General features: G+C 35.3%; 1 protein-coding gene across 1 annotated transcript in view; it reads right to left on the bottom strand.

Moving 5' to 3' along the window:
• LOC140137180 (transmembrane protein 268-like) overlaps positions 1-19,792 on the bottom strand; it is a 94,001-nt gene that overhangs the window by 60,603 nt on the left and 13,606 nt on the right. The window contains exon 3 of the mRNA XM_072158832.1: positions 11,469-11,516. Coding sequence (XP_072014933.1) covers positions 11,469-11,516 — 48 coding nt within the window. The remainder of the gene's footprint in view (positions 1-11,468; positions 11,517-19,792) is intronic.

Here is a 19,792-nt window from a genome sequence, read left to right as displayed (position 1 = left end):
CAACAAGGCATTACTCAACTTGTGACAAAATACTATAACTAACCTTTAATTTTAATACCTTGGAAAAACAATTCAAACCCAATTTCAAAAATGACTTAAATTTGGAATCTTCATGGCACATAAATCAAAATGATTTGACAAAAACGCTTTCTAAATGATACCCACAAGTTGACAAACAGTGTCTTCCAAATTCTCCAAAATATTGACCTGTTGCAAGATCATTGCTATACAGAGATCACAAAATGGTCCTAAAAATACTGACAAACTGCATCGTTGATGCGAAGTGACAAGTCACACACGCTAGCACATCAGATTCATGTACGGCACTACTGACTTTGCCTCACAGCTTCTTACCCCTATCTGTTTAAATTGTAATTCCATTATTATTTCAATTGACAAGTACGCCTCGGTGTATCGCCACTTGCAACGCCAAGTGCTTGTTTGTTTGTAATTACAAACTAGGGGGAAATTCACAATTCCTCAGAGCCGATTCTTTCCCATTAACCTTGCGCATTTTTATTTTGCCACTTCAGCTTGTGGCCAAAGTAGTGCTTGGACAACTGAAAACCCTTCAGACATTTTTGCCTTGATAATGTGTCAACTGTGGTTCTGTTCTACGTTTTGTGTTTGGATGATAGAAAACATTTGAGCATCTTTTTCTTGATAATGTGCCTTCGCTGTTTTTGCCCTACTTTATTTCTTTGGACAATTGACAACCTTTAGAGCATATTTGCCTTGATAATGTGTCTTCGCCTTTTCTGTACTACTTTTTGTGTTTGGACAATTGAAAACCCTTTGTCTTCATAATGTGTCTTCCCTGTTTCTCCCACTTTTTGTGTTTAGACAGTTGAAAGTCTTTGAGCATCTTTTTCTTGATAATGTGCCTTTGCTGTTTTTGCCCTACTTGATGTCTTTGGACAATTGACAACCTTTTGAGCATCTTTGCCTTGATAATGTGTCTTTGTCTTCACCTTTTCTGTACTACTTTTTGTGTTTGGGCAATACAAAACCTTTTGAGCATCTTTTTCATGATAATGTGTCTTTGCTGCATCTGTCCCACTTATTGTGTTTGGACAATTGAAATCCTTTAGAGCATCTTTGTCTTCCTAATGTGTCTTCCCTGTTTCTGTCCCACTTTTTGTGTTTAGACAATTATCTTTCTCTTGATCATGTGTCTTTGCTGTATTTGTTCCACTTTTTGTGTTTAGACAATTGAAAGTCTTCGAGTATCTTTCTCTTGATAATGCGTCTTTGCTGTTTCTGTACCTCTTTTTGTGTTTGGACAATTGAATACATTAGAGCATCTGTGTGCCTTGATAATGTGTCTACCCTTGTTTCTGCCCCTACGTTTTGTGTTTGGACAATTGAAAACCTTTAGACCATATTTTTCTTGATAATGTCTTTGCTGTGTATCTCCCACTTTAAAGCATCTTTTTCTTGATAATGTATCTGTCCCACTTTGTGTGTCTGAACTATATGACATCTATCTCTTATATCTTTACTTTTTCTGTTCTACTTTTTGTGTTTAGACAATTAAAAATCTTATGAGTATCTTTCTCTTGATAATGTGTCTTTGTTCCACTTTTTGTGTTTGGACAATTAAATACATTAGAGCATCTGTGCCTTGATAATGTGTCTTCCCTGTATCTGACCCACTTATTGTGTTTGGACAATTGGAAACCTTTACAGCACATTTGTCTTCATAATGTGTCTTCCCTGTTTATGTCCCACTTTTTGTGTTTGGACAATTGACAATCTTTTGAGTATCTTTCTCTTGATAAAGTGTCTTTGCTGCATCATGTCCAACTTTTTGTGTTTAGACAATTGAATACATTAGAGCATCTGTGCTTTAGTAATATGCCTTCCCTGTAGCTGTCTCACTTTTTGTGTTTGGACAATTGAAAACCTTTTGAGTATCTTTCTCTTGATAATATGTCTTTGCAGTTTCTGTACCACTTTGTGTGTTTAGACAATTGAAAACATTTGCATATCTTCATCTTGACAATGTGTCTTCTCTTGTTTCTGCCCTACGTTTTGTGTTTAGACAATTGACAACCTGTTGAGCTTCTATCTCTTGATGTGTCTTCACTTTTTCTGCACTACTTTTTGTGTTTGGGCAATCTTTTGAGTATCTTTCTCTTGATAATGTGTCTTTGCTATTTATGCCCCACTTATTGTGTTTAGACAATAGAAAAGCTTTTGAGTATCTGTCTCTTGATAATGTGTCTTGACTTTTCTGCCCTAACTTTTGTGTTTGGGCAATTGAAAATCTTTAGAGCATCTTTGTCTTGATAATGTGTCTTTGCTTTTTCTGTCTCACTTTTTGTGTTTGGACAATTGAAAAACTGAGAGTATCTTTCTCTTGATAATATGTCTTTGCTGTTTCTGTACCACCTTTTGTGTTTGGACAATTGAATACACTAGCGGGATACCCGCGCTTCGCGCGGGTCCCCGCTAGATGGGAGCGTTCACCATAACAGGAATAATTACTGAATAGGTAGAATCATTGAAAAGGTACATTTAATTTTTCTAAACCTGTCTCTTCTTACAATTTCTTTTTAGTTTCTTTTGCTTAGCTTGTGATTTTCGCGTTTCCATGTTATTTATTTATTTATTTAACCTCGTTTCCATTATTTTCTAAATCTGTTCTTTCTTACATTTCCCTTTAGCTTCTTTGTTTATTATTTTGCTGCTTGTGATTTCCTGTTTCCATGTTTTTTTATTTAATTCTGTTCTCATTATTTAGCTTCTTTTTTCTTACATTTCCTGATTAGTTTCTTTCCTTCTTTGTTTCGTTCCCGTTTCATTTAGTTACTTTAACCCGTTGGCCTATTACTCGTATTTTTTTGTCCTCATTTTAATTTTCTTTATAGTACCGCTTCATGTTGTTTATACAACAAACATCTTTTTCCCGTATTTATTACGTCCTCTCATAGCGTGTCACCCGTTATCATAATCCCGTGACCCGTCCATGTACCTTTTTGTCCTTTATTTTCCCTTCTTTCCGTATTATCATGTCCACTGGTCTCTGGCTCGCTATCGCGTGGCTCTGCGCCGTTCTGGCGCCCATTGGCGTAGTGCGATTACGCACGAGGCGCCGGCGCTGCCGGCCAGCTGCAGTGACGCGTGAGGCTGCCAACCGATTTTCATAACAAAAAACCTGTTTTTACCAACATTTTCACTGTTTTTGCAGCCAATTCTTGACCGTTATCAACCAAATAAAGTTTAAACACGTTCCCGTATATTCATCGATCTCCCGTATGAATTTGGCGACATTTGGATCGAAACTGACGGAGCCTTTATAGGCATACATAGATAGATAGATACATACAACATTCCCCTATTTATAGTAAGATTGGAGCATCTGTGCCTTGATAATATGGTTTTCCTCTACCTGTCCCACTTTTTGTGTTTGGACAATTGAAAACATTGGAGCATCCATGCTTTAAAAATGTGTCTTCCCTGTAGCTGTCTCACTTTTTGTGTTTGGACAATTGAAAATCTTTTGAGCATCTCCTTCTCTTGATAATGTATATTTGCTGTTTCGGTCTCTCTAACTTAGTACATGTTTGGAGGATTACAACTTTGGACACCCGGTATGTGCAGCATCTTAATGTTTCAGTTTTATATAAAAATTGAAAAATAATTCGGTTAAAATCAATCCGCTTTGGCCAAAAAGTAGCAATATTTTTTTATTGATTGCGTTGTGCATACAGCTGGTATATTGATCATATTCCAAATTACACTTATAAATTTACATAAATACTATAATTTACAAAGAATCCATCAACCCAAATATCATTAAAAAGAATGAGAAACACAAAACAATTTAAGAAAACAACGAAATAAATTCATCTTATGATATGGCAAAAACTGTCTGACATTATGATCTCACAATTTTACATCAGTCTTTGGAATACATTTCCCTTCAATTTCACAAGCAAGACAAGCATGATAAGAGTGCTTAAGGAGGCCCAAATACATGTTTATTGTCCTAGATTTTACAATATTCCTCCAGGAGTTGCCAGGTTTGAATATTTGACACAGATTAATCACGATCCACCATCTTTTTCAACAGTTGATTCAGTAAACTGATAATATGGTTTTTTTAAACAAATATTTTCTAACCCTAGGTCTCCCAAAAGCTACAAAAACTTTAGAGTGGGGTTACGTAGTGGTAGGCATACATAGGGTATCTCCAACCAAATCATTCACACCAAGAAGGGTTAGGTATTGAATGGTAAAACCTCAGTCCAGTGATATCTCAAAGAATTGGTATCAAGAAATACTGTGAATTCTTACAAGTGCTGTCTACTCAAACGCAAGGTGGCTAACATCCTGAAGGTTACTCTCAAAATCACTTCTCTCAATCTCTCAATGTCAGACCAAATACAGCAATACATTTTTTGAATTAAAAGAAATATTATTCTGCCAAATGAAATCCTTTTAAATCAACCTAACTGGAAATCATAGCTTTAATTTCTTTTTTATTACAGTAACAGTCACTAAATTAGACTTGGCATAATTCACCAATTAGGTTGCACATCATTATCAGAGGTAGTCAGATGCAATGTTTGTTCAGTTAATCATTATGACAACCATGATGTCTCAAATGCATATATATTCCTCCCTTGGCATATCATTTTGAAATTTATCAGACATGCAACTTAGCACCCATTTTAAAGGTGAATGGTACTACATTAGCTAGCTCAGCTTATTTTTGAATGCTTTATTTCCTGCATTTGTTTCAAAGTTAAATCTTGATACAGTCCTGTGCAACTTGTATAATGAAGAATACATCATTATCAAAGTTTTTGTTTTGTTTTTTTGTACTTTTCACCTACATATTTTATAGATGCGCCTTCACTATGCGTTGTTTTTAAGTCGCGATCTTTTCATGCTTGTTTTTTTACGCGTTACGCATTAATTTTCTTGCTTGTTTTTAAGATTGTTTTCTTGTGTCATTTCATTATGTAATAAAGCCTGATGAAGGTACGCCCAGTACCGAAAATTTGCTGTACAACTGTTTCCCGTATTCGTTTGTTTTATTTTATATAATATCTGTTAGACTTAAGTTTGAAAATTGGAGGCAAGATACAATTTATTCTCAAGCAATTCTGTTTTAAGAGTGTTTTTAAAAAGAAATGGTAAATTATCCATTACTCGTCGTGTACATTCTGTGGAATTTCTGTTATATCTGTTTCATTTCATAACATTATTCTTATAGTGTAAGGCCACTCAATTGGTTTATATCATCTAAGCATGCCAAATACATTATTAATGCAAAAGACCAGCCAGCTTTGGATTTACTTGGATTTGAATAGCAAAATGCTACACAATCTTTAATACTTACTTATCTATTTTGCTATTGTAGGTAATATAGGTAAGCTAAATTTGATAGTTAACATGCATGCTTATGTCTGCACATAATTTCTTCTTGAATAAGTTAGTACAAACTAATGCTATGCACAATTTGAGAATTGCTATACAAAAGAAACCACACGTTTTGCTACTCATGTGCACTATACATGTAAATGCTGCAAATGCAATGTTTTCAATTAAGACTGCAATATATAATCAACTTTAACAAGGTACAATGTATGTTTGTGAGTTATGAAGATAGTTTCAGCTCCTGCCTAATTTTGTTTGCAAATTGAATCTTTATATTAGCCTCATTTTTTGAAAGTTCAGTGTCCTTGTGAGCTGTAATGAAGCAATGTTGCCTCATTTATGCAAGATACATTCCCCAGAAATATTCATTTTCATGTGGGATTTATTGCTACATCATGCATTCAAATTTTATCTTATCTATTTTTTGAAATACATAACACACTGCGAGAATTAAATTCTCTGACAGCTGCAAAATGAACCTGTTTTTATTTAAGTTACCTCCATAATACCTTAATGTAATTGAAAAAATTGAAATATATGAGCAATAAAAATGGAATCCAATTTTCGGTTTTTGTTTTATTATTAACTTTTCAAAAAGCATTTTTTTTTCATAAATTCTGCATTCTGCTTTAATTGAATCATTCATGAAGTTTATATAAACATAATTTAATATAAGATGTAGTGCTCATGCATTTCATAAATATTGGGCTAGCTTTAAAGTAAAGATGTGCTTTCTAAGTTCCATGTTTAAAAAGAGGACTGGTTGGTTATGTAGCCGATATACACACCTATTTTTAGTCCAGTGCACAATGTATACTTCTCACAAACTAACGTAACCTGATCACCAGTACCCATGTATGCAGTGGTCTGTGAAACAAGGTCATGCGATATATATGTGTATATGTATCATGCCCAGGTTAACTAATTATCCCCCAGCAGTCTGTGACTAGAGATGTGTTTATGCTGTAGGACTTGCGCATGGTTTACCCATGTAAGGTTCAATGCATAATAAGTTTTGCAGCATATTTCACACGTATACCATTTCTTACTGTAAATCAGTAACAAAGTATCTTCAAGATGAATCAATTTCAGAGCCAGAAGATGAAGTCATAAATTTGCTTGTCTTTCGTGGTCCAATTACACCACATGCCTACTTCTGCGCTGTGTTAATGACCTCAAGCTCCACTCACCAACTGATGGGAGTCTCATTTTGATTCTTGGTATTGTTTTGTCATGCAGGTTACATGATGTTATTCAGCAAATGTCATACAATTGCTATGGTTTTTGGAAATCACACTGACCAATGGGTGTTTTGATTATTGATGATGATGTCTACTGGTGATACTGTCTATTGGATTTAGAATTTGCTGATGTAAATACTGTCTTCTGCAGATAGCATCCATTCGTCTTATACTTTCTATTGGAGATATCATTTTCTGAAATTTAGTTATTATGTACATACTGTCTTATGAAGATTGCATTCATTGGTTTTATACATGTACTATCTATTGGCTGATGTAAATACTGTCTTATGAAGATAGAATTAATTCACCTTATACTATTTTGGAGATAATATTTGATGATGTAAATACTATCTTCTGGAGATAGTATTCATAATAGTCTTACACTATCTATTTGCGATAGCATTTGCTGATGTAAATACTGTCTTATGAAGATAGTATTCATTGATCTTAAACTATCTTTGGAGATAACATTTGATGATGTAAATACTGCCTAAAGATAGCATTCATTGGTCTTTATACTATCTTTAAACATACCATTAGCTGATGCAAATTCTGTCTTCTGAAGATAGCATTCATTGGTCTTAAATTATCATTTGCAGATAGCATTTGATGATGTAAATACTATCTTCTGAAGACAGTATTCATTAGTCTTATACTATCTATTTGAGATATCATTTGCTGATGTAAATACTGTCTTCTGAACATAGCATTCATTGGTCTTATGCTAATGCATTTGCTGATGTAAATACTGTCTTCTGAACATAGCATTCATTGGTCTTATGCTAATGCATTTGCTGATGTAAATACTGTCTTCTGAACATAGCATTCATTGGTCTTATGCTAATGCATTTGCTGATGTAAATACTGTCTTCTGAACATAGCATTCATTGGTCTTATGCTAATGCATTTGCTGATGTAAATAATGTCTTCTGAACATAGCATTCATTGGTCTTATGCTAATGCATTTGCTGATGTAAATAATGTCTTCTGAACATAGCATTCATTGGTCTTATGCTAATGCATTTGCTGATGTAAATACTGTCTTCTGAACATAGCATTCATTGGTCTTATGCTAATGCATTTGCTGATGTAAATAATGTCTTCTGAACATAGCATTCATTGGTCTTATGCTAATGCATTTGCTGATGTAAATAATGTCTTCTGAAGATAGCATTCACTGATCTTATACTAACTATATAAGATAGCATTTGCTAATGTAAAGACTGGCTTCTGAAGACAGCATTCACAGATTGTACACATCTTTTGGAGACAGCATTTACTGATGTAAATACTGCCTTATGAAGAAAACATGCATCAATCTTGTACTACATTTACAGCATCCAATTATGTCTTCTGAAAATAGCATAGACTGATTTAAATATGGTCTACTATGTACTAAAGAGAGCATTTATTGATATAAATACTGTCTACTGAAGATAGCATTCATTAATTTTTAATCTTCTACTGGAGATAGCATCCAATTAAAAAATATTGTCTTCAGAAGGTATATCATTCACTGATTTCAATACTGCCTATGCTACTCAAAATGATTTCAATACAGTCTACTAAAACTAGCATTTACTAATTCAGGAAACGTTGCATATATTTGCTTATTTCATTACATAAAATATATCTTGTGTGCCACACCAGCACAGATATTTCATGTGGATGAGAGAATGACAAAGTTTCAACTGCTATCAATATCCCTATTTTGACAGCCATTCCTGTTAATAACCAGCTGTGCTGAGAAAAGCGCAGTTACTTGGTTCAGAGAAACGGACAAATATGAATGATAATTCCTGTGCATCCAAACATTTTCTATATACTATAGCCTGTACATGTATATATACACTGAAATACACTGACATCACTCTGTAGCAAAACGTTGCAAAGGCATTCATCTTGATTTCCATGTCCTTGGTGATTACTCAGATTATCCAATTCCATTTCTTCTTTCAAATTTAAAGCTCTGGATTTTTTGAAGTCTCAATTTTATTCAAAATTTGTTCCTTCTGATACCTGCACTTGGTTTTCCACTTGCCGTTGCTCAAATTGTAGGCCCATTTAAGGTCTTGCCCTGGCTTTCCATTCTTTTTCCAAATTATTTAGGTTTTTCCTAGGTGGGATGGTTCTAGAGGTGAATTTACACCTGTTTAAATCCCAGCCTATTTGCTGGTCTTTTAACATGTTTTTTAAAAAAAAAAAGCTTTTATATTATATTTTTCAAAATTTTGATGTGCAATAATGTTATACATGTATGTACCAGTGATGAAGTCTAATAAATAAATAAATAAATAAATAGATTTGCACCCATACAGAAAGAAAGCTGTTCTTTATCAAGTTTTGAAATGTGCAAAAATTCTTCAAAGAGAATCTGGAGACAAACTAAACCATTATGAGTTTACAGATAATTTTGTACAAATGAGACTACATGAACAAAGTCATATTTTTGATAGCTTCCATGGACTACCTAAGACACAATTACATGGACAAACAATTTCCATAGATAGTGGAAAGGAGCAAAAGCTGATAGAAATTTGGTCTGTGTATCTTTATCTCACTATACTAATTTAGTTATACACTTCTTCACACAGTTCCTGCTCTTTTATATCAGGTTTGCGGTATAATGAAGGTTGTGTGCTGTATTCATTACTGGTGTATTTGTAAAAAGTCAATGAAACTTTTTTCATCTTTGATATCCAAACTAAATGAGAAATCAATAAAAAATATTATAATATTTGAAATTCTACCATGTCATTCAAAATATAGGTATACAACTTGAAGAGGGAATTAAGTTGCATTGTTCAAAGTAACTCAATTAAGTGTTACTTACTTCAAGAAAGTGCATCTTTCACAAGTGTAATGATACTTTAAGTTAGGTATCAAAATGTATATGTAACACAATAATTTTTCCGCCTATAGAACTCTTTTTGAGTGTCAATTTCTGTAAGAAATTACATCTATCTTAAGTGTAACAAAACTTGTTGATGCTCTGAAGTGTAATGATACTTCTTGTGTGCCAAGTACCTGTACTTATCATGCCAATTGCTGATCAATCTTAAATGGGCTATTCCAGTTGAAATCCATACACCCCCTATGGAAGACATGGCCTTAATCAGGAGGTGTAGATTTAAAATGGAGGCACACATTTAGGTAACCCATTTGAAATTTACACTCCCTGTGTGGAAGATTAACTTCTTCTTCTACATCGGCAATTGGCAGAGTCCATAAGTCTGGATGTGATGCCAATGGATGCGGATTAAGGTTGTGTCTTCCACAGGGGATATGTGTATTTCAACTGGAACAGCCCAATCCTCCTTATGAAATGAACCCATTAAAACTTAACATTAGTGCAAGATAGCTTACACTGATGTAGTTCTGTCACTCCACATGAAAATACAGTATTCTCTGTGTTATCTAGTTGCACATATTGTATTTCAACTTTGCGAGGCAGAGATACCCGAGTAGAGGCTTCTGACACCTGCTGTATATAAGTTTCAGATATTTTCACAGAAACTGCTGTGAAATACTAATATTGCACGTATCTGCAGATTACCATTATCTCATACATCTTAATTTATGTGTGTGATGCACTTCTATTACCTTTAACTTTTTTGTTATCAACGCAAGACATCGTTTTTTACATTACTGCAAAAATGAAGACATGTCTGCCTTGTGTGTACTAGCTGCCATAAGTTGTGGCAGTACCAGGGTCATGACACTCATATTCAATCCCTGTATAAAAAGTGAACTCACTTCATTTCACTGGCAGTTGGGGGTGTTTTAGCCTCAAATATACGTACATGTTCGCAGACAACAATGCTTGTCAGTACTGCTCCAATAGTACTGAAACTGTTTTACTTGTAATTTTGTTTGATTGGCAGTTGCTGCGTTTGATCATTCTTAGTTCCAGATCTTTGATTACAGATTACGATTGCAATCAATTAAGGTGGTACTACACCCCTGATAAATTGTGTTACTAATTTTGCATTTTTCTCAAAAAATAACTACACACTGGTAACAAAAGTTATGTTATCATAAGGGCAAGGAATCCAATTACTTCACTGAAATTTCAGTGATTCAAGACAAGTGGTTCATTAAATGATGTACATTCTAGCAGTACCTCTTTTTTTTTTTTATCATAAAAGTACCCCTTGTCTTGAGTCACTGAAATTTCAGTGAAGTAACTGATTCCTTGCTAATATACATAACTTTTGTTACCAGTGAGTTATTATTTTTGAGAAAAATGCAAAAATAGTCACAAATTTATCAAGGGGTGTAGTACCACCTTAAGAATCCGATATTGAGTCTTGATCCAAGTCTAGCATTGTCTGCCCACTGTACACTGGAGAGATAGGTGACTTGACTTGACTTCATTGCGCAAACGATTGGCTTATCCTATATAGTATTCTAGAATCTCTGGCAGTCCACTTTCAATATAAAATAAGGCTTCTCTTATTAAATGTATCTATGGAAATAGATCCATGCTTATATATAATACAAGTATAAAGTTTCTAGAGGTAACCATTAATGGGGACCATTAGATTTGCAGAACGAGGAGTGGTTGTTACTCCTAACTGCAATCCTAACCATAATTTCTGCACTAATATCTAACCCTAATCCTACATCTAACCCTAATCCTAAATCTAACCCTAATCCTTACCACACAACCTTCTAATTCCTTAAGGTTGTGCCAGCTGTTCATAAGTCTTGCTAAATGTTGAAAGTCACTACAATTGACTGAAACTATCCAAGCAGCAGCTATTCAATATCTTCACCGATACATTGTACACATTCATCATACCCTCACAAGAAAGAAATATCTTTGCTTACCCGGTATGTTGAACTCTGCACTAGATTCTGGTCCTCCTCGATGAGTCTCTGTAGTAAAGAAAAGAAAACAAATCGTGAAAGATGATGAGAAATCGCAAGATGAATGAGGGATAATTCAGCATCACTCATTAAAGACACTCAAAGAAGATCATTTCTCTTGTATGGTGTATCTGTGTTATGCACAGGATCTGATGAAAATCTGTGATAAAAAGGCAATAGATAGAGAAATTCTATTGTCAAGATTTCTACATGTAAGTAGGCCATTGCAATGTGACTTCAGTTTTCCAATTCTTAGTTTCCTTATCTGATGAAGTTAATCCTTGCATTTTGATATTTTTACTTTTACTCACATCTCCTGACAGGTGGATTCTGCATTAATGTCCTAATTATAAAGCTATGAAAAGCAGAGAGCTGTAGCAATCATGTCACTAGGTGTTCCTATCCCCTGACTATATTAATCTTTTTTTTTTTTTTTACATTTTCCTTATCTGATGAAGTCAAATCCTTTCATTTTGGTTCTTTTATTATGCATGTCTTCTTGTAAAGCCCTGGTTCTAAGCATTGTACTATTCATGACAACATATGCACTATTTTTGTTAGTATATATTTGATTTCTATCTAGTACAAATGGGGAAAAATATACAAAAATTGATTTCGAGATTGGTTCCTGCTGAAAATGCTGCAATCTAGCCCAAAGTTATGATGAAATAAAGATGTTTGAAGTGTAGAATATATGAAAATATACGAATATTGATTTCGAGATTGGCTCCTGCTGAAAATGCTGCAATCTAGCCCAAAGTCATGATGAAATAAAGATGTAGTTACTATGTAGCTACTATCTGCCCAACCTCCTGTAAATCTCACAAAATTAATTTCACAATTTTTAATAAATGTTATCAATTTGCAACATTTTTTACAAAAAAAGTTTTGTTCATATTTAGTTTTTTTACCACAAAATATAATATGACAAGTTTTAGGGAAGAACCACAGATTATTTCTCAATACAAAAGCATAGCAACGTACCAGTGATAGTGTGTACGAGACCAAAATCTGTCTCTTACACTCAGAACATTTCTAGCAATTTCGGCTACTTTGAGAGTTAAAAACCCCTACCCCTAAACCCAAATCCCAACCTGCCTTAATCCCAACCCTATACCCTAATCCTAACCACCCCTAAACCCTAATCCCATCTTTCCCCAATTCTAAACCCGAAACCCTATTCAATAACATGCCAACTGTTTTGGTGACTTCACCAACCTCCGTATCCTGTAAGACTGTTTCAGATGATACAAAACATAAGCACAAAATTAATAAAGTATCTACAAGAATATTACTTGAGGGCTGTGTGACCCTTGCCCTCTAAAACATTAAGTATTGAGAAAGACGGTGAATATAATCAATATAAAACAAGATACTGTAATTCCTCTGCACATAATGTATGTGAGTGTGCAGTAGTTGGGGTGGGGAAGCGTGTGTATGAGGGTGAAGGGGGGGGTGCATAATGGTACATGTGCCTCCAACCAAAGATATTGACCAGAATACACTAACAGTGGACACATAAATCGTGGACATCATTGGTTCCTTTCGCAAACAATGTAACCATTCATAATAAAAGAAAATGTTTGCAAGAACTGATTTTCAGACTCTAAGGCCAAAAAAAAAAGTTTGTCTCAAAGCTCACGAGAAATTAAAAAACAAATGCGAAATGCGAATTTTTTTTGATTTTTTTTATTCCGACTTTTTTCATGGCATTTTGAGAAAAAGTCTGATTTCCCCGATTTGAAATAAAAAAATTTCCGCATTTGTTTTTTTTCAAATTTTGGTATTTTACAAACGCGCGCGCAAGCTTTGAGACGAACCTTTTTTTTTTTTGCCTAATCAATATTCTAACCATTCTTTGAATTCTTTCACTTTCTTCAAAAGTGCTTCCACATCATACAACCATTATGGCATGATGAGATGTCTATAACAAGCCTTGCTTCAGTTAAAAAGCTCAAATTTTAAGTTCATTTACATTGCACTATGCACACTAAAATAACCTGCTAGCTAGATATATGATATGGAACAAAAACAATAACAACCCCATATTGAAAAACATAGGTCTTGAAGTAGACTCTTCTGATGAAGGAATATCATGCATCCTATAAAATTAGGTTGAACTTAAGCAAAATAAAATAGTAAAGGATATATATAAAGGTGGAGGAAAGCATAGCTACCGATGTAGAATGTTTAGAAGCGCTGTAAACATTGGGGGAGTAAAATGAGGTGACAGTGCTAGTCCAACTAGAAGTGACAAGATTTTACCTATTCATCCTGTACCAGTTCAAAAATTCGTTATTACAGATTCATCTGTACCTGTTTGTAGCACTATTTTTCTTTCTTTCTCACAAGAGCAATTGAAATTATGTGGCTAAAAAGACATTTTGCTACCTACACACAAATATACACTACCGTATCAAGTGTCCCCACTCCAGGTCTCCACAGCATGTCAGTACATATATGTGACATGATCAAGGGAATGAGTCGGATGTCGATAATATTGATTTTTAGATATTGGCAAAAACAGTGTTCAAATTCTTTTGTTTTATATAGTCTTCAACCATAAATAAATTGCTCATAACTCGGTAACCAGATATCCGATTTTGATGGGGTTTGCATCAAGATGTAGCATTCGTAAACTGCCAGATAATGATGTAAACAACTTCTAATTGAAGTCTACATGTGACTCATTCCCCTTAATCATGTCACATAAGTCCATCTAACAGCCATCAATTAATTTAAAGGGCACTCTACCATTGTCTACTGGTTTGAACATTATACAAATATACAATAACAGACTTTCTTGGTGAGAGATCACTATTGCACAAGTTTATGAATTGAGCATTCTCAAGTTGCTTTGGTTTTGATGTTTTACAAAGTGGTGAAATTTTATTCAGCTGTTCACCTTCATCAAAAATGTTTAGTATTTGAATTGTGGGTTGTTGTTACATTCACCATTTTGAGGTCCCTCACCCAGACCAAGAAATGCTGACTATAAACCACTGTTCCTAACTACTTGTAACCTTAACTTCACACATCCGTGGTGTTGGAGACACAGGAGCAATGTTCTTCCATCCTAATCAGACTACCGCATCCCTGCACCATACCCCATCATCACCTTGTAACACAAGCCTCTCATTACCAGGAGCCCATACGTCGTTGTCGTGTGCCACAGGCCACACAGGCAGGGAATAGTGCATTCCGATAGAACATGAGGATGCAAACAGTGTCATGTTTGCACATCGAATTACCGCGTCGCAACGACGACCACAGTCTCCTTATCTATTACCCCCACTATTTGCTGTGACCCACTTTTACCGATATTAAGAGGGAAAGTACATTCCAATTTATTGTTCATAATTAGCTGGGATTGGACAATCCTCTTCATTTTTATTTGTGCACAAACTTTTATGTTTATTTACTATCCTGTGCATCAGAAAAAGTGATAACTACACACATTTTTTACCATACACCAATCAGGTTGATTTTGAAAGTGACATCATTGAAAATCGCTGGGAAATAAGGACACATTGATGAGCGCACCCCTACGTACGCGGGCATTCAAAGAGAGGACGTGTGTGTAAAAGCGTGTGTATAGGTATAAAAGTGTGTCTGTCCCAGCATTCAAAGCGAGGACAAGAGTGAGTTTCACACATTCAAAGTGAGGACATTTTTCACAGCGAGGACATCTCCGAATAGCACATACAAAGAGAGGAATTCACCCATACCGCCCCTACCCCCTACAGAAAGAGTGTCATCCTGTGCACCTGTTCACAAAGTGAGGACTGGGATTTTGTCCTCGCTATGCCAAAATGTCCTCACTTTGAATGTGTGAAACTCACTCTTGTCCTCGCTTTGAATGACTTGGTGAACGCTGTTTAGGCATATCCATGAATGGTGTGCTCTCTTAGTGTGCCCATACATATGTATTAGTGAGTATGAATACACAATAGGTGTGTAAATACCCAGGTATGCATTTTCTGTGCAGCTTGGGTGAGTGGGGGTGGGATGTGCAGGCTCATGTGTGACCTACATTCCATGTGCAAGGACTTTACGCTCACTGCAGGGTTAAAATTTTGCAAATTACGAGAATACTGGCTCTTTCTGGGAATCATTTGAGGACCATATTCATTTGCTTTAGCTTGTCCTTCAATTTTTCTAAAGACATGACAATGTAAAGTTAGCCAAGGGTTTAACCAGTTATGTTTCAATTTTTGGAGTGGGTGTGTGTAGGAAGACACAAGGGGTATATACAGGTGTATGTACATTGTATGTACGGGGTGTATACACATGTGTGTCAATCTGCAAGCCTTGAAATAAGCAAACTGGAACCAGGAGCAATTTGTTTTGAATGTTGCTCCTGGTTCACTGGGATTTTACAAGAACCAGGAGCAATTTCTAAAGAAACAGGAGCAATTTTGAAATAGTAAATCCTTTTCTGCATATACAATACAGCATACAGCACTACTGCATCAAGTGCAAAATTAGAACCAGGAGCAATTTGTTCCAGAAAATTGCTCCTGGTTCATGTTAATTTAACAAGGACCAGGAGCAATTGGTGGCTTTACGAGAGCAAATTTGCTCCCCGCGCCCACTTATTTCAAGGCTTGTCAATCTGTCTATCTGTATCTGACATTGCACAAATGGGACCATTCTTTTAAGTCAAGTTGAAGATCCACAGCACATGTACATTATGATAAAATAAAGTGAGACAGAACACATTGATCTGTACTACACAAAACTGCAGAAAAACAAAATATTCCCCCTCTACTTTTGTAGAGCATTAGGGGAATTAAATTTGACTGGTTGTATTTGAAATGCAATCACTCGTCCAAAACACACTGCGCATTACAAGTACTTGATGCTATTTGCCTAGCAGTGACTGACTGACTGGCTCTGTCAGGGGTTTTCTACATGATGCTTTTGGATCCAGTTACATGTGCTCTAAGGTCCAGCCTGTGGGATCTGGATTGAGTGTTGAGTACAGAAATTCAGCAGTTCCAAAACTATGAGTACAATTTGAAATTTGGGCCTCCAGCTTTTCACAAATGGGTAGCAAACCTGACCCAAGGGTTTGAACTGAGCTCTACTTTTAAAATAAAGCCCAGTTGAAGTAGATTCTGTATAAACTGGGAGCTACAGGCTGTATCAAAATGATTGGTACCTATCAATTTTGATGTTTATTGAAAAGCCTGCCTCTTCCAAATGCAATATTTTATACTCTTGAAATGTACAGGGTGTATTAGTTTATGACTTGTTATACAATTGATCTACAAATTATGTGGATCTTATGTTGAATTTTGATGTGTCAGACTCATCCATTGTCAATGAAAACTGATGGGTACCAATCATTTTGATATAACATTTATATGTTTACTATCTTCAGTAGATAGCATTTATATAGCATGTAACTATAACTAATAATTGTTTGCTATCTTCAAATCACTGGATGCAATGTAGCAAAAACCTATTATATTTGCTATCTTCAGTAGAAAGCATGTACATGTAGCATGTAACTATTCTTTGCTATTTTAAATTTAGAAGATACAATGTACTGTAGCATGTATACTACTGTTTATGTTTGCATCTTTAGAAGATAGCATATAACATGTAACTACTGTTTGCTATCTTCAATTCAGTATAGATACAATGTAGCATGTAAACTACTATATGTTTGCTATCTTCAGTAGATAGCATGTAACTATTGTATGCTATCTTCAATTCAGTGGCTACAACATCTAACTATATAATGTTATATGTTTGTTATCTTCAGTAGATGCCATGTGAGCATGAAACTAACTATAATCTGCAAATAGATGATCATCAAATCCTGTGACCAAAATACAATGGTACTTTTTTGTCTCAGATGATGCTACAACTCACAATTGAATGTCAAATCCCTTTTCCCATCCATAACGGCAAGTTAACGGCACCACCCAGCTTTAATTTAAATACAGCCATTGGGCTGAATCTTTCTTTCCCTAGTTCACTAATAGTTGAGAATAAGGTTGCTTGCCACAAACTTTAGGAATCATAGGCCTTTGACTCCTCGCCCTAGTTTGTATATAGGTACACACACTTTTATCATCTTATCAGATTTTTATTGGCACTGGATGTCTGCATGGATGCATGCACTAAATTAAGATTTTCCATATCACCATGGATGTGAACTAATCTGATTTTGGAGCAGTGTGTGGATTGGATCTATATGTACTTATCTAGTTCTACTCAGTCCTATCCAGGCGCTAGGCAGGAATGGAGCAGTTTTAAACCCCCACTGTGTAGTCACATTTAATTTTACTATAGTAGTTGTACATGTATTAAGAGCTGTGTACATTCTGCATTTGAAGGATTCAATAACAGGTTTCTTTAAAGTTCATGTTTTTAGGACAATCTTCATTTTCTGTGTTACAGAAACATATAAAAGAGAGAAAATCCCCTAGAAAAAAATAAACTACATGGTGTATGTTGGTATAAAAAACTCCTATTTCATAGAATTTATATGCAAAAGCAATAAGTTGTCAGCTGGGCTTTACATGTACAAGTGCAATAGGTTCTGTGTTAAATTCCTGATAGCAGGTTAAATATCCATTTGAATAACCCTCTCTCCCTATTGCTGCATTTAACTTGCAATGCAGATGCAAGGAATAACAAAGTTGATATAGGTAATTCAAATCAAGTTCAATCTCCAGGTTATTGGCTTTTTGCACACCCTGCTTTACATGGTTCAATAGGGAAAGAATATACACACACTGATTGACTCAATTTAAAAATGAACAAGTTTTAAGCAAAACTGTTAAGGTTAAGAAGTTAAGCAAGAGGAAGAGGAAAACAGAAGGATGAATTAAAAAAAAGGAGAAGGAAACAAATTAGATGATGAATAAGAAAAAGCAACTGAATTAAAAAAAATGAGCATGGTGAGATTGAGAGGCTAAGCGAACGAAAAAAAAAAAATGTCACTGTACACCATGCTTTTCTAGTAATAGTCATTTTCCATGGGCAAGGTTTTAAGAAATTTAACAATACAAAATTCAAGACATTTGAGAAGGTAGTTTACAGCACCCACTAAAAATCGATAGAATCCAGCCCTTTTCTCGAGTGAAATATTGATCACAGATGGCCATCAGGAGGAGCATACACGGATCAGGTGACATAGTATTTTTAGATTTGGTCTTGTAACTGCAACATTTGTTGACAGGTTACAAAAACCTTTTCTGGACAGGTGATAACAATACAACACACAGTGCAGTAAGTGATATAGGAAGTCCAGATAGCATGTCCTTAACCCAATGTACGGTACATCAGTGGCGTAGCCGCTCATCAGTACCATCGGTATAGACAACGGGCCTTGGCTAAAAAAAATTGGGGGTCAACAATAGACAAAAATTTTATATTGTGTGTATACATGTTGAAGAAACAAAGATTATATCGCTCAAATACTTCAAATATTGGATATGACTCTTAACGGTACCACATTGAAGGATATTGATATATAAACATAAAAACGCTGTGAAAATTTAGATTTTCTAGGACCGCACTGGGCAAAAAAAATTGGAGTCAAGAATTCACAACTTCCACAAATTTTTGTCAGTACATTTACAAGTTGTGCCCCCCCCCCGTTCCGAAAACCTGGCTACGCCACTGATGTACAATGTACATGTAATAGGTTGTACAGACAACCATAAACATTTCATAGAATTAGAAGGTGGACAAAATGGGCTATTCCAGTTGAAATCCCCATGCGAAAATTAATTCAAGCTTGATCAGAATTGCTGGAAACTTCCAGCTTTTACTTGAATAACCAAGCTTATCCAAGCTTTGGCTAAGGGTAAAATCCCGGCTAAATTAAAACCTTGAATATTCTGGTTTTAAGCTAGGATAAAAGCTGGAATGAAAATAATCTAAGCTTTTCCAGCTAATTCTACCTGTAAGAGCTTGGACATCTCGAACTCAGAGAGAAAAGCTTGAACTCCATCGAAAGCTTGGACTTTAACAGATGAAGCTTGCAGTTTATAATACATTCTTAGTCAGTGGGAGTGGTCTAGTTCGTAGACACATTTTTGATTGGACAATCGCAAGATTTGGTGCCGTTTATCAGGCCGTAGAGCGACCCCACGTCATCATGCGTCTTGATAATGCCTTACACGCTTGTAGAGGTGCTTGGCGTATGTATTGGCGCTGTAATGCGTAAACTAGTGCGGAATACGCGGCGCGCTAGCAATACGCGCAACAGAATACGTGAAGTTGTAAACAAGTTTCATTCATTTTATAATGAGGGGAGTTTT

This window comes from Amphiura filiformis, chromosome 17, assembly GCF_039555335.1.
Source record: "Amphiura filiformis chromosome 17, Afil_fr2py, whole genome shotgun sequence".
Taxonomy (NCBI): domain Eukaryota; kingdom Metazoa; phylum Echinodermata; class Ophiuroidea; order Amphilepidida; family Amphiuridae; genus Amphiura; species Amphiura filiformis.
This window is presented reverse-complemented; position numbering and strand designations above follow the sequence as displayed.